The following is a 26,280-nucleotide window of genomic DNA, read 5'->3' as shown; positions in this document are numbered from 1 at the left end:
ATAAATTTATCTTGACTCATTTATTGATAATTAAAAAGTACGGTTTATAATGAGTGCACTTAAAACTGCGTATCTTTATAATTTACAATATAAGTATTTCGAGGTATTTTTATAATGTAGATACATTATTTACAAAATATTTTGATGCTGTTTATTCTTGAAATTCTTATTGAAAACGAATGCGAAGTATGAAATTACTTAGGAACTACAATCAAACTCTTCTATTGATGTTATTCTTGTATAATGTACATCTTTATTCCTGATACTATTATATCTGATCATAGTAATCTAAAATAAACTATTTGTATTAATCTTCTACTACGTTGATAATGTATGTATAGAATGCATTAGAAAAATTTATTTACACAGATAGCGTGAGAGAAAAGACAATAATGCAAATTGTCAGATATTAGTACCTACATTAAACATAAGGTACAAACTTTTTAAAAAAGAGAGTAATAAACCTAACATATATATATATATATATATAATTTACTTTTTCTTATTATAATTTAATTATAAATTTTAAGGACGTGTGTGTAAGGGCAAAGTCAACAAATTATATTGAAAAACAAATTTATTATGCTTTATTTAACATTTTTTACATCGAGGTGAATATTCTCAAGAAAATTTATTTTAAATTTAATATATATTTTGTCTATATTTACACAATATTTTTTTATTAAATTATTTAACGTGATCTCCAAGTAATTTACGTGTTTAATTTTAAAATAATCACGTTCTATATATGTATATAAGTCATGTATAATTGTTTTTACTATTATTTCTAAAAAATTTTCATGGAATATTATAATGTACTATTATATGTGTGTGTGTGTGTGTGTGTGTGTGTGTGTGTGTGTGTTTTACATTATAATGTATTTTAAACTATATATTATTTTAAGTTTTTTAATATCACACGTGTATATATATATATTATTTTATATGATAAGCACAAAAAACATTGTTTTAACATTTGAAAAATCTAGTAACTTGGTTCGTGGCGATCGTTTTTCTCTGTTAATTAATTGTGCGTAAACGTAAGTATACGCGCTTATTCATGTACCAATGTATTTGACACGAGTTGCGACACTTGTTTTGCGACCTAGATACTCGGCTATACTCGCTTTCTCTCCCACTCTTCTATCCAGTGTAACTCTTCTTTCACCAGACTCTGCATATCATCGATGGTGACATTTGTTTGTCGGATTTATCAAGCACCTCGTCTATTGCCTTCGTTATAATATATTTATCTTAAGCATCGAAAGTTTTTGATTGATCTGTAGTGTTAAATAATAGTTTTATAATAAACTCTCTGGTTACCCGGGCTTCGCTCCGGAGAACATACGTAATAAGGCACGCAAATAGTCTCTCTCTCTCTCTCTCTCTCTCTCTCTCTCTCTCTCTCTCTCTCTCTCTCTCTCTCTCTCTCTAAAATGGTGTAAATTGAAAAATACTACTTTCAATTAAACCGATTTTCAAAAAGATACCGGTTTCTAAAAAAATTGGTAACGAAAAATTATACACTTTATAGCACTTCCCGGAAAATTCAACCCCTACTTTATGTAGAATTTTTTGAGATTTGGTCATTCGGACACGGTTTCCAAAAAGATCGGCAACAAAAAATAGTACACTTAATAGCACTCCCCGGGAAATTCTACCCTTACTTCATATACAATTCTTTGAGATTCAATCAATTATTTCCCGAAAAATTGGAAACATAAAAAAAACCGGTTTCCAAAAAGATCGGTAACAAAAACTATACACATCATGACGCTCCCCGTAAAATTCTACCCTTACTTCATATACAATTCTTTAAGATTCGGTCAATTAATTCCCGAAAAATTGAAAAAATTTTTGTACCGATTTCTAAAAAGATCGGTAACGAAAAATTATACACTTTATAGCACTCGTCGGAAAAGTCTACCCCTGTTTCATATATAATTCTTTGAGATTCGGTCGATTATTTCCAAAAAAATTAAAAAATTAAAAAAATCAATTTCCAGAAAATCGGTAGCAATAAACTATGCACTTTATGGCACTCTCCGGGAAATTCTACCCCTATTTCATGTACCCTTGATAAAAATTCGGTCCACTAACGAATGAGTAGTTCGCGGACAGACAGACAAACAGTCGGGTTTTATATAATAGTATAGATAAATTTAATTATTTTGTAATTACTATAATACAAATTATATTTGCACTATTGCAAGTATAATAATAATTTGTAAGTACATAAATTTTATTACACTTTATACATAGAATTCTAATATAATTTTTACGTCGATTTTTTGAATTTTTATGTGGATTGTTAAATTTTAAATTTATTGATGAAATTAAGAAAACAAACTGATAAAAGGGAACGGTATACTTTTAAAACAACACAATAAACATTTTTCTATTAATCCGGTAAAGTAGAGCACATTTTTACAACAAAATTTTTAGAATTTTCTTCAAACATTACATTCTTATATTTTACCTTTTGTACTCTATTATTCACATAATCTTGTAACCAAGAGATAACCGTTCCTTCAAATCCAAGAAATTCCAATTTAGCAATTAATATCTTTTTATCTATTGTCTCGAAAGCTCTACGATAGTCTAGAAAAACAACTCCAATCTTATTACCTTTACTTATTGCTAATTTCCACTCAGATATTACACTTTGTAACGCAGTTTCACACGAGTAGCTATTTTTGAAGCCCGATTGGCAATCGGTAATAATATCGTGCTCCTCACAGAATTTATCTAATCGCGATTTTACTACGGTTTCTAATACCTTCCCATACATTGGCAACATATCAATTGGTCGCAGATTTTTCGCGTCATTTGATCCTGTTACTTTAGGTATCGGTACAACAGTAAAACATTTTCACTCCGACGAAAAGACCCCTTTGGCTAGAGACATATTGCAAACCTCCAAAAATATTCCATTCATTGTTTCATATGCCCATTGTAAAACTATCGTACTAATACCCTCATCCGTCCCACTTTTACGTTTTAACTTTCTAACTATCTTTGATAATTCATCATTTGTTACCTCCTCAAAATTCTCCATCACACCTTCTCCCTTATTACCTAAGTAGTCACAAAACTTTTCTCTCTCTCTCATCCTCTATTTCTATACTTTCAACAATTTCATCAATACTTTCAATAAAATATTTATTTAGTTTATCAGCTATCTCTAAATCATTCTCATATCTTATTCCGTCTATCAATATACTTACCCCATATTCAGTATTTTTACTAGATTCCAATATATTAGTCTTAACTGCTTTCCATAATTTATATGAGTTGCCTTTAAATGTGTCAATTTGATCTAACAAGTATTTCGTTTTTCTATCTCTGATTAGTTTAACGACTCTGTTTCTACACCTTTTAAAATCCGTCCACACCTCCGGATTCCTACTCTCTATGGCCTCTTTATATTTCTTATCTTTCTCCTTAATTGATTCCAATATGTCTCCATTAAATTATTTATTATGCAACCATTTTATCTGTACAATCTTTTCTTCTATCGGCGCTAACTCATTAACCGCATCACTTATTACGCGTACTAGCCAGTCTGCCTTAACATCTATATCACATATTGTCATATTACTATGCTTATAGTCTCTTCTCGCATTACGTAATAAATAACTAAACGCCTCTACATCGATTTTATTAATGTTCTTTTTTCTAATAACCGTATTTCTTATTATTTCTTTGTTCCCTTTAACTTTAACACATACCATGACATGATCAGTTATTCTCGGCGTATGAACCACCTCGCACATTACCTCCTCATTAGCATAAACATTAGCGTTCGCGATGTTTGAGTAATTCTTGTTGGTTCCTTTACATATTGCTTATATCCTAGACTCTGCATGATTTTATTTATCCGTTTTTTGTACACACTCTCCTTCATTAAATCAATATTAAAGTCACCTACTACCATACTATGTCGTGAGATTATTGTATTACATAACTCCTCAAGGAGCCTCAAAAAGTCCGCATCACTAGCCCCGGGTGAGTGATACACGGTCGTAATACACTTCTTAACATTATCAATAATACAATTTAATGTAACTGTCCACAGATTCAGTTCACATTCTCTATTGTCCAATATTTCATACTTAATATACCTTTCCAGATATATTATAACCCCTCCAGTTCTTCTTGACTTAGAGTTACATCTCACTATATTATATCCAGGTATTTCAATTTTACTACTCTCCACCTCACTTCCTATATGTGTTTCAGTCAGACAACATATACTGGGCTTCTCTTTAATTATAAAATGTACTATTTCTTTATAATGACGTAATAAACCTTGTATATTTAAGACTATTAAACTATTCATTATATCTTTATTTGTTTGATTTACTCTATTCCACTGTTGTCAATACTTGCTTTCGTATTTCGTTTTCTGTCTCTCTTTTTCGAGAGCACTCACATAACATGGACAGCATTTAGCCGTAGCTCTGTGACCAATATCTAGTTTACCTTCCTTGATGAACCTATTTTTTGCTATACAATTAACGCATTTAATTTCATTTATTTTATTCTTTATCTTTATCACACATTTCTCTGATCCGTGGCTCCCTGAACAGTGTAGACACGTTTCCTCCTTCTTGCACTCTTTCGCCATATGCCAGAACCCCCAGCATTTATAACATCTTAGCACTCCTACAAAATCAGTAACTCTACATTTATTCCAATTAATGTTTAATCTTTCTGTTCTCAAAATTGCCTCATACCAACTAGCGCTAACTTCCACTATAATCGACATATCTCCATATTTAACGTTATTTATTCTACGCAATATTTTTAATTCTGAATTTTTCTTTTGCATCCCTAATTTATCTTCATTCTGTCTTACAATTATATTTATCAAACTTTTGTCGTCTTTTTTACAATCATCCTTATCTATTCCAACTATCTTTAATTTTGGCTTTTTTAATGACGGCACATCAATCTTATACCGTTTTCCTACTACTTTCTCTATATTTTGTTTTAAACAATCCTTATCTCTTAACTTTTTTCACATCCAATAATAATTGATTCATTATTCCCTTTCTTAACCTTATTAACACTAATTCCTAATTTTGCAACATCTACATGCTTTTTAATATCTTTCTTCGTTTCTTCACATTGTTGTTCAACTAAAGGTTTAACTATTATTACTTCATCACTCCGCACATTCCTTACTTTCTCTGCGTAACTTACATAACCTGACTTATATTTTTCTGTGCTTAATCTTTCTTGTCTCAACATTTTTATCTCGTTTGATAACTTAGCATTTTCTCTTATTAATTCATTAAGTTCATTTTTCATAACCTCTCGGATCTATCCCTTGATACGTTCTTCAGAGATCTGATTCTCATTAATCTGTGCAAGCATTTTTACCATTCCATCAAGTTTCTGATTTATATCATTATTTTCTTTTCCACTTCTATCCTTCTTATTGTATCCTCTATTACTTTTATCTTGCTTTGACTCATCTTCTTTCTTATTTCCTTTATTGAGAATAGAACCTGATTTAGCTCCTCTATTTTGAACACCTCCAATTCCACTCTTACAGCATATCAACTCGCCGGCTAAATTAAGAATCTTCTTTTCTTTCGCACATCCAGGATGATACGCCGTATCGCACATATCACATATTACCGGACTGCTCACAGTTCTATGGCACTTAGCGCATTCTCTAGTTCCGTGAAGTTGGCACCCGACTTTAACAAAATGAATTTTTAAAAAAAGGAAATTGTAGCATTTTCTTTGTAGTTGTTTGTAGTAACAATAATTTCGTTTGTAGTTTTACCGATTTTGCAAAAACAAAGATTTTCAAAAATCACTCTTGCCTAAAATTGAGATATTTGAAATTCGCTTGCGCTATGTGTTTTAGAATCGTTTGTAGTTGTTTGTAGTAACAATAATTTCGTTTGTAGTTTTACCGATTTTGCAAAAACAAAGATTTTCAAAAATCACTCTTGCCTAAAATTGAGATATTTGAAATTCGCTTGCGCTATGTGTTTTAGAATCGTTTGTAGTTGTTTGTAGTAAAAATAATTTCGTTTGTAGTTTTATCCATTTGGAAATAACGAAAAATTAAAAAAATCACTCTTACTCAAAATTGAGATATTTGAAATTCGTTCGCGCTATGTGTTTTAGAATCGTTTGTAGTTGTTTGTAGTAACAATAATTTCGTTTGTAGTTGAATAATATAAAAGTTACAACGTATTTGCAATATACAAATAACGTATTTATCTCAATTTTAAAGATATCTCGAACCCGCTTGCGCTATGTGTTTTAGAATCGTTTGTAGTTGTTTGTAGTAACATTAATTTCGTTTGTAGTTTTATCCATTTTGCAAAAACAAAAATTTTTTAAAATCACTCTGACCCAAAATTTAGATATTTGAAATTCGCTCGCGCCATGTGTTTTAGAATCGTTTGTAGTTGTTTGTAGTAACAATGATTTCGTTTGTAGTTTTATCCATTTGGAAATAACGAAAAATTAAAAAAATCACTCTTACTCAAAATTGAGATATTTGAAATTTGTTCGCGCCATGTGTTTTAGAATCGTTTGTAGTTGTTTGTAGTAACAATAATTTCGTTTGTAGTTGAATAATATAAAAGTTACAACGTATTTGCAATATACAAATTACGTATCTTTGTCACTTTTAAAGATATCTCGAATCCGCTTGCGCCATGTGTTTTAGAATCGTTTGTAGTTGTATGTAGTAACATTAATTTCGTTTGTAGTTTTATCCATTTTGCAAAATCAAAAATTTTTTAAAATCACTTTTACCCAAAATTGAGATATCTGAAATCCGCTCGCGCCATGTGTTTTAGAATCGTTTGTAGTTGTTTGTAGTAACAATAATTTTGTTTGTAGTGCAATAATTTAAAAGTTGCAATGTATTTGTAATAAACAAATTACGTATCTTTGTCAATTTTAAAGATATCTCGAATCCGCTTGCGCCATGTGTTTTAGAATCGTTTGTAGTTGTTTGTAGTAACATTAATTTCGTTTGTAGTTTTATCCATTTTGCAAAAACTAAAATTTTTTAAAATCACTCTTACCCAAAATTTAGATATTTGAAATTCGCTCGCGCCATGTGTTTTAGAATCATTTGTAGTTGTTTGTAGTAACAATAATTTCATTTGTAGTTTTATCCATTTGGAAATAACAAAAAATTAAAAAAATCACTCTTACTCAAAATTGAGATATTTGAAATTCGTTCGCGCCATGTGTTTTAGAATCGTTTGTAGTTGTTTGTAGCAACAATAATTTCGTTTGTAGTTGAATAATATAAAAGTTACAACGTATTTGCAATATACAAATAACGTATTTATCTCAATTTTAAAGATATCTCGAATCCGCTTGCGCTATTACTACGTTTACGCGAGCGTTACTTCTGTAATAACTTACGATAATTCCTTCGCGTAAACAGGATTTTCCTTTGCGTAAACGGGATTTTGTAGTAACTTACGATAATTTACTCCGCGTAAACGAGTGATATATCGTAAGTTACTACAGAAGTAACGCTCGCGTAAACGTAGTATATGTGTTTCAGAATCCTTTGTAGTTGTTTGTAGTAACAATAATTTTGTTTGTAGTGGAATAATTTAAAAGTTGCAATGTATCTGTAATAAACAAATTACGTATCTTTGTCAATTTTAAAGATATCTCGAATCCGCTTGCGCCATGTGTTTTAGAATCGTTTGTAGTTGTTTGTAGTAACATTCATTTCGTTTGTAATTTTATCCATTTTGCAAAAACATAATTTTTTTAAAATCACTCTTACCCAAAATTTAGATATTTGAAATTCGCTCGCGCCATGTGTTTTAGAATCGTTTGTAGTTGTTTGTAGTAACAATAATTTCGTTTGTAGTTTTATCCATTTTGCAAAATCAAAAATTTTTAAAATCAATCTTACCCAAAATTGAGATATCTGAAATCCGCTCGCGCCATGTGTTTTAGAATCGTTTGTAGTTGTTTGTAGTAACAATAATTTCGTTTGTAGTGCAATAATTTAAAAGTTGCAATGTATTTGTAATAAACAAATTACGTATCTTTGTCAATTTTAAAGATATCTCGAATCCGCTTGCGCCATGTGTTTTAGAATCGTTTGTAGTTGTTTGTAGTAACATTAATTTCGTTTGTAGTTTTATCCATTTTGCAAAAACAAAAATTTTTTAAAATCACTCTGACCCAAAATTTAGATATTTGAAATTCGCTCGCGCCATGTGTTTTAGAATCGTTTGTAGTTGTTTGTAGTAACAATGATTTCGTTTGTAGTTTTATCCATTTGGAAATAACGAAAAATTAAAAAAATCACTCTTACTCAAAATTGAGATATTTGAAATTTGTTCGCGCCATGTGTTTTAGAATCGTTTGTAGTTGTTTGTAGTAACAATAATTTCGTTTGTAATTTTATCCATTTGGAAATAACGAAAAATTAAAAAAATCACTCTTACTCAAAATTGAGATATTTGAAATTCGTTCGCGCTATGTGTTTTAGAATCGTTTGTAGTTGTTTGTAGTAACAATAATTTCGTTTGTAGTGCAATAATTTAAAAGTTGCAATGTATTTGTAATAAACAAATTACGTATCTTTGTCAATTTTAAAGATATCTCGAATCCGCTTGCGCCATGTGTTTTAGAATCGTTTGTAGTTGTTTGTAGTAACATTAATTTCGTTTGTAGTTTTATCCATTTTGCAAAAACAAAAATTTTTTAAAATCACTCTGACCCAAAATTTAGATATTTGAAATTCGCTCGCGCCATGTGTTTTAGAATCGTTTGTAGTTGTTTGTAGTAACAATGATTTTGTTTGTAGTTTTATCCATTTGGAAATAACGAAAAATTAAAAAAATCACTCTTACTCAAAATTGAGATATTTGAAATTCGCTTGCGCTATGTGTTTTAGAATCGTTTGTAGTTGTTTGTAGTAACAATAATTTCGTTTGTAGTTTTATCCATTTGGAAATAACGAAAAATTAAAAAAATCACTCTTACTCAAAATTGAGATATTTGAAATTCGTTCGCGCCATGTGTTTTAGAATCGTTTGTAGTTGTTTGTAGTAACAATAATTTCGTTTGTAGTTTTATCCATTTGGAAATAACGAAAAATTAAAAAAATCACTCTTACTCAAAATTGAGATATTTGAAATTCGTTTGCGCCATGTGTTTTAGAATCGTTTGTAGTTGTTTGTAGTAACAATAATTTCGTTTGTAGTTGAATAATAATAAGGGGCGCAGTGTGGTCTAGTGGGAAAGCGCCAGACTCATAACCCCGAGGTACCGGGTTTGAGTCCACCTGAACACGGGAATTTTTTCCACCAGTATATTTTAGACTGCGCCTCGCCGCACGAGTGGGGCTCGTGCGCAGAAACGGTGCCATCATAAGCAATTAATTAAGACCCCCAAAAGCTTAGGACTAAAGTACCTAAAGACACTAGGATTTTGGAAAAGTGCTAGGGTGACAGACCTGATAAACCTGGTACTAGGCTAAGGGCTGGCCCCAAAACACCTAGCAAAGTAAGAGCGGGAGGTACAAAGGATCTTAGGATCTAGGTGCCATTGGGGGCTCAAGTAGAACCCCCCGCTTACTACTACTACTACTACTAGTTGAATAATATAAAAGTTACAACCTATTTGCAATATACAAATAACGTGTATTTATCTCAATTTTAAAGATATCTTGAATCCGCTTGCGCTATTGTTTTAGAATTCTTTGTAGTTGTTTGTAGTAACAATAATTTTGTTTGTAGTGGAATAATTTAAAAGTTGCAATGTATTTGTAATAAACAAGTTACGTATTTTTGTCAATTTTAAAGATATCTCGAATCCGCTTGCGCCACGTGTTTTAGAATCGTTTATAGTTGTCTGACAAAAACGATTCTAAAACACATGGCGCAAGCGGATTCGAGATATCTTTAAAATTGACAAAGATACGTAATTTGTTTATTACAAATACATTGCAACTTTTAAATTATTCCACTACAAACAAAATCATTGTTACTACAAACAACTACAAACGATTCTAAAACACATGGCGCGAGCGGATTTCTGATATCTCAATTTTGAGTAAGAGTGATTTTTTTAATTTTTCGTTATTTCCAAATGGATAAAACTACAAACAAAATTATTGTTACTACAAACAACTACAAACGATTCTAAAACACATAGCGCAAGCGAATTTCAAATATCTCAATTTTAGGCAAGAGTGATTTTTGAAAATCTTTGTTTTTGCAAAATCGGTAAAACTACAAACGAAATTATTGTTACTACAAACAACTACAAAGGATTCTAAAACACATAGCGCAAGCGGGTTCGAGATATCTTTAAAATTGAGATAAATACGTTATTTGTATATTGCAAATACGTTGTAACTTTTATATTATTCAACTACAAACGAAATTATTGTTACTACAAACAACTACAAACGATTCTAAAACACATAGCGCGAACGAATTTCAAATATCTCAATTTTGAGTAAGAGTGATTTTTTTAATTTTTCATTATTTCCAAATGGATAAAACTACAAACGAAATTATTTTTACTACAAACAACTACAAACGATTCTAAAACACATAGCGCAAGCGAATTTCAAATATCTCAATTTTAGGCAAGAGTGATTTTTGAAAATCTTTGTTTTTGCAAAATCGGTAAAACTACAAACGAAATTATTGTTACTACAAACAACTACAAAGGATTCTAAAACACATAGCGCAAGCGGGTTCGAGATATCTTTAAAATTGAGATAAATACGTTATTTGTATATTGCAAATACGTTGTAACTTTTATATTATTCAACTACAAACGAAATTATTGTTACTACAAACAACTACAAACGATTCTAAAACACATAGCGCGAACGAATTTCAAATATCTCAATTTTGAGTAAGAGTGATTTTTTTAATTTTTCATTATTTCCAAATGGATAAAACTACAAACGAAATTATTTTTACTACAAACAACTACAAACGATTCTAAAACACATAGCGCAAGCGAATTTCAAATATCTCAATTTTAGGCAAGAGTGATTTTGAAAATCTTTGTTTTTGCAAAATCGGTAAAACTACAAACGAAATTATTGTTACTACAAACAACTACAAAGGATTCTAAAACACATAGCGCAAGCGGGTTCGAGATATCTTTAAAATTGAGATAAATACGTTATTTGTATATTGCAAATACGTTGTAACTTTTATATTATTCAACTACAAACGAAATTATTGTTACTACAAACAACTACAAACGATTCTAAAACACATAGCGCGAACGAATTTCAAATATCTCAATTTTGAGTAAGAGTGATTTTTTTAATTTTTCATTATTTCCAAATGGATAAAACTACAAACGAAATTATTTTTACTACAAACAACTACAAACGATTCTAAAACACATAGCGCAAGCGAATTTCAAATATCTCAATTTTAGGCAAGAGTGATTTTTGAAAATCTTTGTTTTTGCAAAATCGGTAAAACTACAAACGAAATTATTGTTACTACAAACAACTACAAACGATTCTAAAACACATAGCGCAAGCGGGTTCGAGATATCTTTAAAATTGAGATAAATACGTTATTTGTATATTGCAAATACGTTGTAACTTTTATATTATTCAACTACAAACGAAATTATTGTTACTACAAACAACTACAAACGATTCTAAAACACATAGCGCGAACGAATTTCAAATATCTCAATTTTGAGTAAGAGTGATTTTTTTAATTTTTCATTATTTCCAAATGGATAAAACTACAAACGAAATTATTTTTACTACAAACAACTACAAACGATTCTAAAACACATAGCGCAAGCGAATTTCAAATATCTCAATTTTAGGCAAGAGTGATTTTTGAAAATCTTTGTTTTTGCAAAATCGGTAAAACTACAAACGAAATTATTGTTACTACAAACAACTACAAACGATTCTAAAACACATAGCGCAAGCGAATTTCAAATATCTCAATTTTAGGCAAGAGTGATTTTTGAAAATCTTTGTTTTTGCAAAATCGGTAAAACTACAAACGAAATTATTGTTACTACAAACAACTACAAAGAAAATGCTACAATTTCCTTTTTTTAAAAATTCATTTTGTTAAAGTCGGGTGCCAACTTCACGGAACTGCATTCTCTTGCATCCGTCTTCTTCCCCCGCACCGCCAGATCTTCCATCATCGACTCGACTCATTGCCGCATGGAGTGTGCACACTCGATTTTGAGACGAGAAAGAGAGAGAGAGAGAGAGAGAGAGAGAGAGAGAGAGAGAGAGAGAGAGAGAAAAGGGCGATTCACTATGTGCGGTTCCATATTTATTTATTTACTTACCGAACAAAAAAAGGAAATTGTTTGAGAATGACTTTGCCAACAAAATTTAATCTTTTTTTAACACTTATAAGTTGTTAAGCAGCTTTCATTATGTGACTATATGAATTTTTAAGCCTTGAAGATAATGATAAATTAATATATAGATTTTCTCTCCTTTACTAATCGGAATGCTTTTGAATGTGTATCTAGTAAAATAAATGCGTATTTTTTAAAAACATTATAATGCATTTTTTAATCTAAATTTCTTTCTTTTTCTATGAAAGAAAAATCCTATCTTTTAACATTGTTTTTTTCATCTAAACATGCTTAGAGATTTTTGCAAAGTATTAAAAAAAAAAAAAAAAAAAAAAAAATATATATATATATATATATATATATATATATATAATAGTGCAAAGAGATTTAATCTAAAATCTTGGTCGAGTATTTTTTTTTTTTTTTTTACTGATTTTTCCTACTAGTTCCTTCTTTTGTCGCTGTCCTTCCCTTTCCTTTTCGTTCTCTCTCTCTGTATCGTTTCTTTTTCCTTTTTTCTTTCTTCTCGTTCAATCTTCTTTTTTTTTGTTCTGTACTTTTTTCTTTTTTTTTATCTTTTTTAATATTTTCTCTTTTTTCAGCTCTCTTTGTTCTATTTTTTTTCTTTTATATATATATATGTATATAGGTATATATTTTTTCATTCAAAACTTATTTAATTGTAATTCTCCCCTGTCAATTATCTTCACCAATATCGTCTGTCTCAAAAACTTTTTTATTTTGAGAAAATTTCAGATTATTGAAAGTTTACATTTAATTTATAGGCTTTTAAATTGTTAAATTAAAACTTAATATCGCGGAATTCACGAATTTTAAATTATAAATTTTCAAATTTTAGAATTATATTAAATTCTTGGATCTCTTGTATTTAAACTGAACATTTTTTGGGAGAATCGCTTATTAAATATCACAAGCTATCAATCCAACGAGGTTGAGAGCATTTTGAATAATAGATACCACGGACTATTTATATCTGGAAATCAATATCCTCGTAGCTATATTGTCGGCAACATGCACATTGTATAGCGTCTTGTTTCGACTCAACTTGATTAACCTACGTGAAATTCTCATAGCTTTCTTTTTTGTCTATAATTATTATAGTGAAAGAAGTCACTAATATAAAAATCATTTTTATGTGTATATAGGGGAGACCGGGGTTCATTGGCACCGTTTTCACAATTTCGGCATTTGAGTTTTTAAACAACTAATTATCATGATTAAACAGTGCTAATATGATAGGGAGAACCTTTCTTTACACTTTCATGCCCGAAACGATCCTGTATACTGTATAGTTTCTTTGTAATAAGTGAAATACGAACATGCTGCATTGTAGCCAGCTTGCCCCGATAGTGGGGCAAATTGACATATATCATGGTGTAAGTTGGCTACAGGGGCTACAGCTAAGGTTGTAGGACTAAAGTCCATGTTAAATTAATGAAAACGTAATAGAAAATAAAAAACATATAGCAGATATGTTCTCGATAAAGATTGTATCTTTTAAAGTTGTTTTGTAATGATCGAGCAAAATGCTGTGGTAGAAAAACAATTGTAAACTATTTCAAATATAGCTTTTTTCAATATAGTCTGTTCACCCGAGGCAGTTTTGACGCGTGGTTGCGCTGCCGCGCGTGGCGCGTGGCCGCGCGTTATTGCGAGGCAAGGTGCGACAACGCGCGCATACGTGCGTACGCGAAACGGCGTACGCGTGACGACAAGCGTCTACGATACGCTTTGCGGCATTTTAGACCCTTGTCTCGCGACAGCGCGCGGCTCGTGCAAACGTTAACGCGCGGCCGCAATCGCGTGGCAACCGCGCGGCAGAAACGCCTCGTGTGAACACACACACACAGGCTCATAAAAATATTAAATATAAAGCCCGGTCTACGTAGGCCACACTGGCCACAGTTCGCAAAACGCAAGACACACGCACAGTCTACATGTCAATCTAACCTCTCTGTGTATAGAGGTTAGATTGACATGTAGACTGTGCGTGTGTCTTCCGTTGATTACATCCGTTGTAATCATCGACCGATAACTACATTCATTAATGCACATTTTACTTACATCTTCTGCTTCTCTTGCTTCTATCAGCATTGTAACGCGAATCACATGTTCGCACACGTCTCACGCGCGCGGCAACAGCAAGGTCAAGCTAAGCGTGCGCCGTGCCGTAATATGAGTCAACATGCCCCATTTCTACATATGTCAACATGCCCCATTCCTACATGATTTTTATTTTAGTCATTTTATTATAATAAATTAATATTGTTACTCAAAATAACATGTTGTATAGTAACAGAAATTTTTTTTTTAAACCCCTGTTGAGCTGGCCCCCCCACCTTGCAAAAATTAAAAAACAAAATTTGGCAAATATGTTCATTTAAGCGTATTATTAAACATACTAAAAGTCCCGAACTCAATTTATTGCGCTCGAGCCTCCATCTTGGAAAAATGGCGTTCCAATTCAGTTTTTGCTTATATCTCATTAACCATTAGCGATATCAGAATTATGTTTTATATAACAAATAAAAGCTTATAAAATTCTCTACAAAAAAGTTAAATACATTTTTTTCGTATCTATTTTTATTATTAAAATATTGTATTTTAAGGTAGTAGGGGAGACCGGGGCTATTGACACATTTTTTGTTTCGATTTTTTTCTCGCTTCGTATAAATATTTAAAAAATTTTTATTAGTTTGATATAATCGTCTATCTCTCTAGTTTAAAAGTAAAAAAATATATAGGTTTTTCTCTCACGAGTCTCTAAATATATCAAGAAATGTATCGCGGCGCTGTGTGATGTGTCATGTGTCACGAATTGCCCCGGGGTCGGGGTAATTCGTGACAGGCCATGGGGTAATGCGTAACACTTTCTCTGATTGAACAAACTATATGGATTTCTTTTGTTTTTACAATTTTTATCTACTTTATACTTTGAAAAAACCTTTATTTTTCAGAATTTACTACATATTTTTTTATAAAAAATTATGAGGAAAAAAGTAGTGTCTATTTCATTCCCTCATCGCTCACATTCGATTATGGGGAACGACTTCTCGAAGGCGTCCAAGGCCCCTGCGAACTGGTTCTTCCTTTGAACGCTTATTCGTGGTTTTTTTGGTTGCCCCGATTGCTCGTGTCATGAAATGCCCCGGCGTGGTTTTTCCTCATTCATTGTCCGTGACTTACAGATAAGAAAGAATACCATAAAATCTACTCATGCATTATGCTTAGTGAAGATGAGTGAATGAATACAACTTACCGTTTCAGATCTCTTATTATTTTATTCGGCGAGAAAACAAATTTTCGGGATTAGAAAAATTTCACTTTGAGCACTTGAAATCAGACTTTCTGTCACTGAGAGAGAAAAATAGTTGACACGCAAATGCCATTCCGTTGGTAGAGTCCTATATTAGTAGAGAGACGCAAACTTGTTCCTCCTTCTGATTGGTCGGTTATAGACCAATAGACAGCAGGGAGTACGATCATAAGATGGCGGCGGCGGCAAAGTGGGGGTAAAGTCTGCGTTTCTCTACTAATATAGGACTCTATAGTCATAGTAGATTAATCGTACGGGTATACGAGCACAAGATGGCGACGGCAGCAAAGTGGGGGTAAAGTTTGCGTCTCTCTAATAATATAGGACTCTATCCGTTGGCACCTAGAGGACACTAAGAGACATCTGTGATTGATATTACTAGGTTTCTAGCAGCAAGCATTTTAAAGTTAGGCCCGCGACAAAATTTCAGCAGTGTCACGAATAGCCCCGGTCTCCCTTACGTCCGTAAATTTATTTTCTTAGGAATCTTGTAAAATTTGGACAGCATATTAATGTAAACACGCTTTACACGTGCAATTAGAAAAGGATTGATAGAAGTCAAAATTAGCATTTTTTACATGTATTATAGGACGAAAATAGGTTCCGATGTCATGTTTCTAATTGTAGAGATCAAAATACTCTTACGGTTTTAATGAAAATTAAGGAGACGATAAAAGAGACTTGCAAGAATATTCTTACAAAAATACAAGACCTTTGACCGCCTAGTTTCGAAGCAATTGATACGTAAAGTACACAATTTCTGACAGCGGTGAACAGTATATGACAGCTAACCTTTGATATAAGATTCTTACACACACACACATGAATTGCGGACAATCCCAGCCAAATACTTTATATTATTTGTCTATCATTAACTTTCTGACGGTATTGTCACGAGCGAACTACCTTAATAATAAAAATAAATACGAAAAAAATATACATATACAGGGTATCCCATTTTAATCGATCACCTCCCACAAATTTTTTTATTTGTGATTTTAGAAAAAAGACGAAAAAGTTGTTTGATTTGAAGGGGGACATAAATGTTGCCTAATTTTTTTTTTGTGTCTAAAAAGTTTGGATAAAGTTCCGAAAATGGTGCACATCCGATTTCGATGAAACTTTGTGAAAAGCTTTGTTTTGGGTTAAAATGAAAGCCCTTAAAAGGAATTTTGGCGATTCCTATAATAAAGCCATTTTTTAAGATAAAATGATAAAAATATAGGAAGATTTTCATAATTCTACAGGATGTTATAAATTGAATATATACTGTTTGTATTGAATAATTTTATGTTTTTATCCTTTTATGGCTCCTAATATACGATAGCGAGGTTTCTGCTAAACTAATAGGTTCTATCTGTTGCTTTCATTGTGAACTTATTGCCCTTAGAGTAAAACCTGTTTAGTGGAAAATTCGTTATTCGATTGTGCGTGTGTGTGTGGACTCGCCTACTACATTTTTCAACTTTATAAAAAATTCTGAAAAAATTCATAAGTGTTTCTTGAGATCTTAACTATAAGTTTAAACAATAATAATATTATAAAATTGATTTTGCAATTGTTAATTTAATTATTGAACTTTTGGAAAATATCACATAGTCAACATGTTAAGTACGTAAACGACCCGCATGTACGGTTACAGGGTTAAAATTCTGGATGTTTGTTAAGGGATGCAGTGCAAAAATTAAGTCATTTTTATAATAGCACATAATAAGTCGTATACATACATATCGTGTATAATTAACTTTTAAACATAATAAAATGTATAACCATAATAAAAATTATGTTTATTAAAATCATATACATACAAATACATACATAATACATATACATACAAATTGTTTATAAAAAAAGCATGTCTATTTTTTTAGACTTCAGAACAGGACCATATTAATTACAATTGTTGAATGTGTCGTGTAATGATATAAATTTAAGGAATCAATTTTTTTCGTGTTGCAGATTTTTCGAGGCATCAGTGGACAACAACTTCAATTATGAAGCTATAACAAACACTAGCTAACACACGTGCATGTCAAAAAATGTATTAGAGGATGTGATTATTTTATCTCAAGCTTAAGTTTCAATAATCCAATTATTTGGAACTATCAACTCTTTCATTTGAAGATATTCCAATGATCGATACATTGTAGCATTTATTAATCATTGGAAAAATTAAGGATTGAGTGCTTGTAACTTGACAAACTTATCGAAAGTATTCTTGTGTCATTACAAAACAACTAAATAGATAAAATAACTGAAAAGATTCATAATTTCGGTCTCTTTACACACATATTTACACACACTTACACACTTACACACTTACACACACACACACACACATTGAGCAATAAGCTCCAGTAAAAACAAGAGGAAGAAGCATTGTCTAGAAACGAAGACGACAAGAAAACATTTAATATCACGGGACCGGAAGTGAGGTCTGTCTCAGTTGCCAATTTAATAAGTGGCAATGTAGCAGCGCGATACAATGAAGGGTCGGAGGTTGTTATTACGGGGGATGTCGTCCTGGCAGCCCCATCCAGGTTAAGAGGAGCAATTAATCTATCAACCACGACAACTGCAAAGACGGCGACGACGACAATAACTCCCGGTATGGATACCAGTGGTGATTCAAGTATGGACACTAACGGCGGCACCGCTGCTACGAGCGTCGGTGCCATTGCTTCTGTCGTCGCCAACGCCGCATCCTTGACATTGGTTAAGGCCGAGAGACCGGATCATCTGACGGGGACGTCAACGTCACCTGCGACGGTAACCGCTGTAGCCACTGGACCGATCGGCACCGGAAATAATCTCTTCAGCGGTATCGCTAACAGCAATAAGACAGCTAGGTCGGACGATTGGCTGGCGACGAACAGTCCGGGATCACCGCAGAACTCTTTACAGAGTCAGCACGTGGTCTACTCCACTTCACAGCAGCAATTGTCAGAACAGCAATCTTCGATGGCCCACTCCAGTCCGCTCACGCATCAACAAGTTAGCAATAATGGATATGCAAGTCCTATGAGCACCGGTAGTTACGATCCGTACAGCCCCAACGGTAAAATAGGTAAGTAATCATCATTTTGACAAAATTTGTGGATTATAAAAATTACTTTTGGAAGAATACAATACATTAAGAATTATTATCTAAAGAAAACAATATGTTTTTAATATAAATCATAATTATAAATTGTGAAATTTGCGTTATTACATAATTATAATTTTAAACATTTAAATACTTCTAAAATTTAAAACTCCTATTAATGTTTTTTTAAAAAATTTTATTTTGAATGACTGTCTTCTAAATAAAGCTAAAAATATATCGATCTTTAGAAGAATCTTTTACTTTTAAAGAAAGTAAGTTTTAAGAGGATAAAAATGTTTACTTTTACTTATAGCCAAGCTCAATAGATTTCTAACTGATAATGAACTCGATCTCTGAGAAATCTGATTAATATATTAATTAAGATATATCTTTCCTGCCGTATAATTATAATAACAAATGTTACAAATAATTATAAGTAAATATTACACTTTTTATCTTTTTTTATCTTTTTTTTTATCTGGAGAAAATGTTACACTTTTTTGCTTCCTCTATGAGGAAGCAAAATTAGGGACCTTTGATCACGTATAAAGCTAAGTCTAATCAACCAAATCTTAAAGAATTATATATGAAATAGGGGTAGAAAAGACTGAAAAATATAATAAAATTAGAAATAGATCGATATCTTCAAATTTGCGGAAATTAAAGCATAAACAAACATTTCTGCAAAAATTCAAAATTTTATTAAAAAAGAACTTGATTATTAGCAATTTTAATTAATTCTATTATATTCTTCAGTCTTTTCTACCCTTATTTCATATACAATTCGTTAACATTTGGTTGATCAGTTCTGGAGTTATAGAAATTTCGGTAAATTTGGCACAGACATACACACATACACACATACATACACACATACCGACATTTTTTAAAATAACGATTTTATTTTGACATATGTATATATGTATTGAGATGTATTTTTGTGGTGGGTGTGCTATATATATAACTTAACAGAGATGAGATTATGATTTTAAATATAACATAGGGTGTCTCAAAATTTATGAATCAAAATACCACAACAAGAAAGTTTTCAAACAGATATTTGCCATTTTTCATCCTGAACAGTAGTTTTTGAGAAACAAGAGAATTGGCCAATCTCAGACTACGCTTAAAGCCGCGATCACTAACAATATCGACACGCAATAATCACGAACAGGCCGCCGTGTAATCATAGTCTGTAATTGGCCAATTTTTACGTGAATATGCGTGCGCGTGTATGTGTTTTAGTTAAACATACCTTTGTGTATATCTATAAATATATGATAACATTTCAGACTTGTTTGTGTCTGATACCTATATATTTAAAATTAACTGTGCCTTATATATATATATATATATGTATATATATATATATATATATTGAAAATTGGAAAAATATAAGTTTCGTCCAGAGCAACATTAACAATAAAATTATGTTTCTTAAACATAAATTAGCTTAATTCAAATTCAGTTTTAAATGCATTGTAATGTTTTTGCTTACAGAGTTAAAAAGTATAGAATCAATATAAATAAAATCAATATGTAAAAATTGAGCTATATAAAATAAAAACATATTTGTTATACATATAGGGGAGACCATCAGGGTTATGTGTCCACACCTTACGCTTTTTTCAAGTTTACTAAAAAAACTAATAAAGACATTTGGCTAAAATTTTAATGGTATAACCTTTCAACCTTGCTATTAAAAAAAAACATAATTAGAATCGTTGATCTTTTAACATTTTAAAGAGACGAATTTTTTAAGTGGACAAGTCAAGCGTAGACAGATAGCCTCATATGCGGGACTATCTGTCCACATTCGAGAGGCTATCTGTCTACATAATAAAAAACACATTATTTATATTAATTTTTATACTTATTTATAATATTATTTATTATTAAAATATATATAGATAATATAGAAAAAACTGCCTAGTCGTTGGAGTCAGAGAAGTAGTAGACACACACACACATTGTGTAGATTTTTTGACAAATTTCCTGCGTAGAGCTGACTTTTTTTTATATACGGTGGCATCAAACTGATTTGGAGTCTGTTGCAAAATCAATGTGATGAGTTTCTTTTGTCCTCTCAATTCTTTAATCTTTTTTTTATTTAGGACCTTTATCCCGAGTGGAAATCTAATCTCGCCGGCATCCAGTTACCAACTAGCCAATACTAGTTTCAATATCGCCCCTGTCCAGTAATGTAACGCTTAGTTGTCTCATAGCGAGGTTAGAAAAACTATCTAGTTACTAGATAGCATTGTTAGGCAGCTACTAGACAATTTTAAAAATATATAGAGAAAATAATTTTTTTAATTTTATTAATTGTTGCATTTTTGCTACATATTTGTGATAATTCTTGAGAATTAAAAATTTTGTTATAATATTATATATTAAATTTTGTTAGTTAAAATTTCCACTTACCGAAAGGGGATTCGAACCTGGTACTGTTGCTGCTGATGAGTTCGACAGTCGTTCACTCTATCCACTACGCTATCGAGTATTAGTAATAAATCAATTTTAAGTTCTCCTTATATGTTATACCGTAATATAAAATGCAAACCTGAAATTTTTTTGAATTGCTAAACAATATTTAATACTTTAAATACTCAATACTGGGCGGTAGCCTAGCTCCAGCATGATAGTTATGAAAAAATTATTCAAGAATGACATAACCTCACTGTTTGAATGCTAACAAATTTTTAATTGGTAGTGGCTAGACAACGGCTGGCTAATTTTTTTAGCTGTAAAATCAGATTGGCTAGATCAATTTCCACTCGGGTTGCTATGAGTACACAAAAGTTAGCTATCCTATTAATTGACTAATATAAATCATATAGGTCTTTTATTTTTCTCAAAATCACTTTTCAATATAATATAGAATGACAGTTGTGAAGACGCTATCAAGAATAACATAACCTCACTTTTCGAATGCTAACAAATTTTTAATTACTAGTGGCTAGACAACGGCTGGCTAATTTTTTGAAAGTTTTCAGCGCCATCTATTCTAATATTTACCGTGCAGGGGCTAGAAAAGTACTAGACAGCGAAGAATTATTCATAAATTATAGCTAGTGCTAAGCTAGTCAATGGCTAGGTAACATATCTAGCCTGCGTGATCCAGTCATTAGCTGTAAACTCAGATTGGCTAGACCAATTTCTAACTTTATCCTCGGCAGCGTTTGAAATAGAAAATACTCAATAATTTAAAACAAAGTCATATATTTAACTTGACGTGTATTTTTAAAATAAAAATTTGGTGACGATTCTTGAATCGCAGGATCAAGTAGTTGCTCGTAAGTCACTTTTTTACAGTAGCGAGTGAAAGCCCGAACATTTATTTCAAAGTCTAACGCTGTTTTTACGAAAAGATTTTCGCTCAATTTTGATTCTTTTAATCGCTCTAAATATAATTTTATTAGATATGTCTACCTTATTCGTCTTAAGGAAAATCTTTCTTTTGTAGTTACCCACTATTTATAAAAGAAAAATTCGTCATTGAAGTGTGGACACATTGCCCCATCAAAAATAGGACAGATAGCCCCGACCACGTTTTTCAGTCTTTAACATGTTGCCAATTTTAAATAATGCGGATTTAAGATTTGACGCTTCTCACACCTGATAACTGTATATTAATTGATAATATTATAAACTGCTTACTTTATTATTAATATTATAAACTACTGTCGCACAACAAATTTTTTGACCGTCAAAAAATGTGAATAATTGTTTTCGCTTTTTTTTTTAACGTATATAGCATCTGCGAGAGGCATCGCAAGAAAACAAACAATATAAATATCTTACGTAGGGAATTTTTCAACTACTTGTTACAATGGTAGAGACATCTGTCTCTTAAAACTTGAGATACCAGTACTGTGTCCACACTTCAATGACGAATTTTTCTTTTATAAATGGTGCGTAACTACAAAAGAAAGATTTTCCTTAAGACGGATAAGATAGACATATCCAATAAAATTATACTTTAACTGATTAAAAGAATAAAAATCGAGCAAGAATCTTTTCGCAAAAACAGCGTTAGACTTTGGAATAAATGTTCGGACTCTCACCCGCTATACTGTAAAAAGGTGACCTACGAGCAGCTACATTCTTGATCCTGTTGTGATTCAAGAATTGTCACCAAGTTTTCATTTTAAAAATACACGTCAAGTTAAATATGAGTTTGTCTTAAATTATTGAGTATTTTTTATTTCAAACGCTGCCGAGAATAAATAAGGTCCTAAATAAAAAAAAAAATTAAAGAATTGAGAGGACAAAAGAAACTCATCACATTGATTTTGCAACAGACTCAAAATCAGATGCCACCGTATATAAAGAAAAGTCAGCTCCACGCAGGAATTCTGTCAAAAAATCTACACGAAGTGCATACTCTACTGCTTTGACTCCAACGAGTAGGCAGTTTTTTTTAATATATTATACATTAATATAATAAATAATATTATAAATAAATATAAAAATTAATATGAATAATGTGTTTTTTATTATGTGGACAGATAGCCTCGCATATGGGGATCTGTCTACGCTTGACTTGCCTACTTAAAAAATTTACCTCTTTAAAATAGTAAAAGATTAACGATTCTAATATAATTGTTTTTTTTTTTATAGCAAGGTTGAAAGGCTATACCATTAAAATTTTAGCCAAATATCTTTATTAGTTTTTTAGTAAACTTGAAAAAAAGCGTAAAGTGTGGACACATAGCCCCGGTCTCCTCTATTGCACTAAATCTGATATTGATTTGGGATTTTATTTAGAGATATTATGTAAATAGATATAATTAGTTATTTCATTATTTAGTGATATTATTAAGAAAAAACAATTCCAAATAAGTAATTTTAGTATACAAGTAATTTTTGAAATAATAATCATTTTTTTATTTATTGAAATTAATATAATTTTTACAAAAAAAAGTCTTATTAGTTAGTGAATTTAATATTTACATTATAATTTTCAAATTGGAAGCTCGGATTATTTTCTCGATTTTGTATTGCCCGTTACTTTACTTTCTGCCCGCTATACGAGGTACCAATTTTCCTCCCTAGGGAGGAAAGTAAGCCCTGGCGTGAAATTGGCCACTTTCTCTACAGGCATGGAAAGTTGGACTTTCCGTGGAGGTGTTGTGAAAAATAATTTATTATATTCTCGCTTTAACAACGACGCTCTTATCTGCTTTAGAGTAAAGTGCATATTTCGAATCAGATCCTAATTCGGATCAACAAATTTGAAATGCCTCTCTAGCCGACTGTATTTATCATATGTGGATTTTTTTCGCTATCGTCTATAGCTATCCTTTATAGCTATAGACAATTAGTGAAAAATATTTACACATGATAAATACAGTCGGCTAGAGAAGCATTTCTTTGCTGATTCGAATTAGGATGTGATTTCCGAAATATCCACTTTACCCTATTTTACAAACTTGATTGAAAAATTTTTTTATTTTTTGTTTTTTTCTAAAAAGAAGATAAAATAAAAAACTTAGAAAAATATCTTTGTTATTTTAATTTTTTTTAGTGACAAAACAACTTTAATATTATAACATAACATAAGTAGACAACGTATTATCTTTCTTTAATCAAAAATATTTGTTGAAAAAAAAAAAATACTTTTATAGTTATAATATAATGATGCCATCAGTTTTTCAATCTCAAAATATTTATCTCTAAATATCATAAACTAAATATCATAAACTAAAAATTAAATTTTATAAGAAATAATTTAAAAAATTGAATTTTGTCAAACGAGCTATTTTAAATAAAATTTAGCGCCATATTTTTTACAAACAATATTTATTAGGAACAAAAATGAATAATAACGGTAAAAATCAAGTATTAGATTAAAAAACTTTAGAGTAAAAGCTTGGAAATTTTGGGGGGAGGGAGAAAAAAACATTTTTTAATATAAAAATAACTTTTTTGGCTTGAGAAAAGATAATTTATAATTTTACTCTCATATTTTATAAAAATTAGGTTAGAGAAGCACAGCATAACATAGCATTTTTGAATCCTTCGGTTTGACTGCGCACAATTGAGCGCATTGCGTTACAGATGACGATGAAAGGATGTCTTATGTCCATTTCTATCAATGCAATTTCTTCTAATTCTTAGAACTAGAAAAAGATAAAAAGTAAGTTAAACAGAAATTGAAGTTAATCTGCTGTTAGAAATTGATATTTACCTTCCTATATGTAACCATCGAAATATATATATATATACTAACTAGAACGTGTGCTGTCTGTGCGATATGAGAAAGAGCATATCAAGGTGTCTCGAGCAGTGGTCTGTCCTTGTCTGGTCTTCTTGATCGGCTTGTACTTCATCCCTACTCCATTCTGCCTATTCTTGACTACGCTGTGGGCTAGACAAAAGGAGAAGAGAGGAACCAGGGACTTCTCTCTCATATCGCTCACCTATCGTGGATTTCTATAGCAGCGCTCGTTCCAGTTTGTATATATTTCAATGATTGTAACTAAGCTTAATGTGCGCCATCTCTCATCGTTTTCTAAGGATTTTTGTCATTCTTGCCATGATAAACAGATGGCATATTACAATATTGCCAACGGTAGAGACTCTATAATAAGAATCTGGTCATATATACGATACGGTAGCAACTTTTGATTGGTTCACCATTTCTTGTCAAAAACAAAAGAAACAGAAAGAGAAAGAGATATAAGAGAGAAAGAGAAAGCGATGGTGAATGTATATCCTTTTCTCTCGCAGGATTTGGACCAAATTGCTTTATATATGGCCAGACTCTTATTATAGCTAGGGTCTCATAATAAGAGTATGGACAAGTGTTGGTCGATTTTTGATTGGTCCGACATTTATAAAAAAAACGTTAGTGGGAGTGAAACAAAGTTAAGTGAAAAGTACGAAAGTGGGAAGGCTCTTTCTCGATTGTTCGCTATAGTTCTCTATTAATGGCAGATGTGTCCATACTCTTATTATACGTACTCTAGCCAATGGAATATAATCGTAGAATATGTTACACTTTGCGTCATTAAGACCTTGCACCTGGGGGTCAATTGTGTATCTTGAAACAAGGTGAAAAATACAAAAGTAAACAGATTTTACTAGATTTCGACAAATAAAATCGTAGATATGCTAATGAATTTCCTCATTTTTGTAATTTTCACCTTATTTCAAGATACACAATCGATCCCCTGAAGTTAGTCACGTTCGAGTCAAATAATAATTAAACATATCGTGTTTAGCTATTTGTGCATCATGACTGTTGGTTCAACCAAAAATGTAGTAAATCTATTGGTTGATCTAACGGTCATGATGCACAAATAGCTATAGACGTGACGTGTTCAGTTACTTCAGTTATTATTTGACTCGAATGTGACTAACTTCAGATGGAAGGCATTATTGACACCGATTGTATATTATAATGGACATTATCATATGAATACTCGATATTACGTATCTTTCGTTTTAGTTTAGATCTGGTTTAAATCTTAGAAGATTCTTAGCATACATTTGTTAATATCTACTTTTCTTA

At 31.3% G+C, this 26,280-nt stretch overlaps 1 protein-coding gene across 3 annotated transcripts in view; it reads left to right on the top strand.

Moving 5' to 3' along the window:
- Ecr (ecdysone receptor) overlaps positions 1–26,280 on the top strand; it is a 100,870-nt gene that overhangs the window by 12,661 nt on the left and 61,929 nt on the right. For all 3 annotated transcript variants that reach the window (XM_077416465.1, XM_077416466.1, XM_077416464.1), the window contains one exon: positions 17,636–18,743. In XM_077416465.1, the coding sequence (XP_077272591.1) occupies positions 18,287–18,743 (457 nt within the window). In that variant the 5' untranslated portion in view covers positions 17,636–18,286. The remainder of the gene's footprint in view (positions 1–17,635; positions 18,744–26,280) is intronic.

This window comes from Temnothorax americanus, unplaced genomic scaffold (assembly GCF_048541705.1).
Source record: "Temnothorax americanus isolate GAGA-0224 unplaced genomic scaffold, ASM4854170v1 Scaffold43, whole genome shotgun sequence".
NCBI classification, from domain to species: domain Eukaryota; kingdom Metazoa; phylum Arthropoda; class Insecta; order Hymenoptera; family Formicidae; genus Temnothorax; species Temnothorax americanus.
This window is presented reverse-complemented; position numbering and strand designations above follow the sequence as displayed.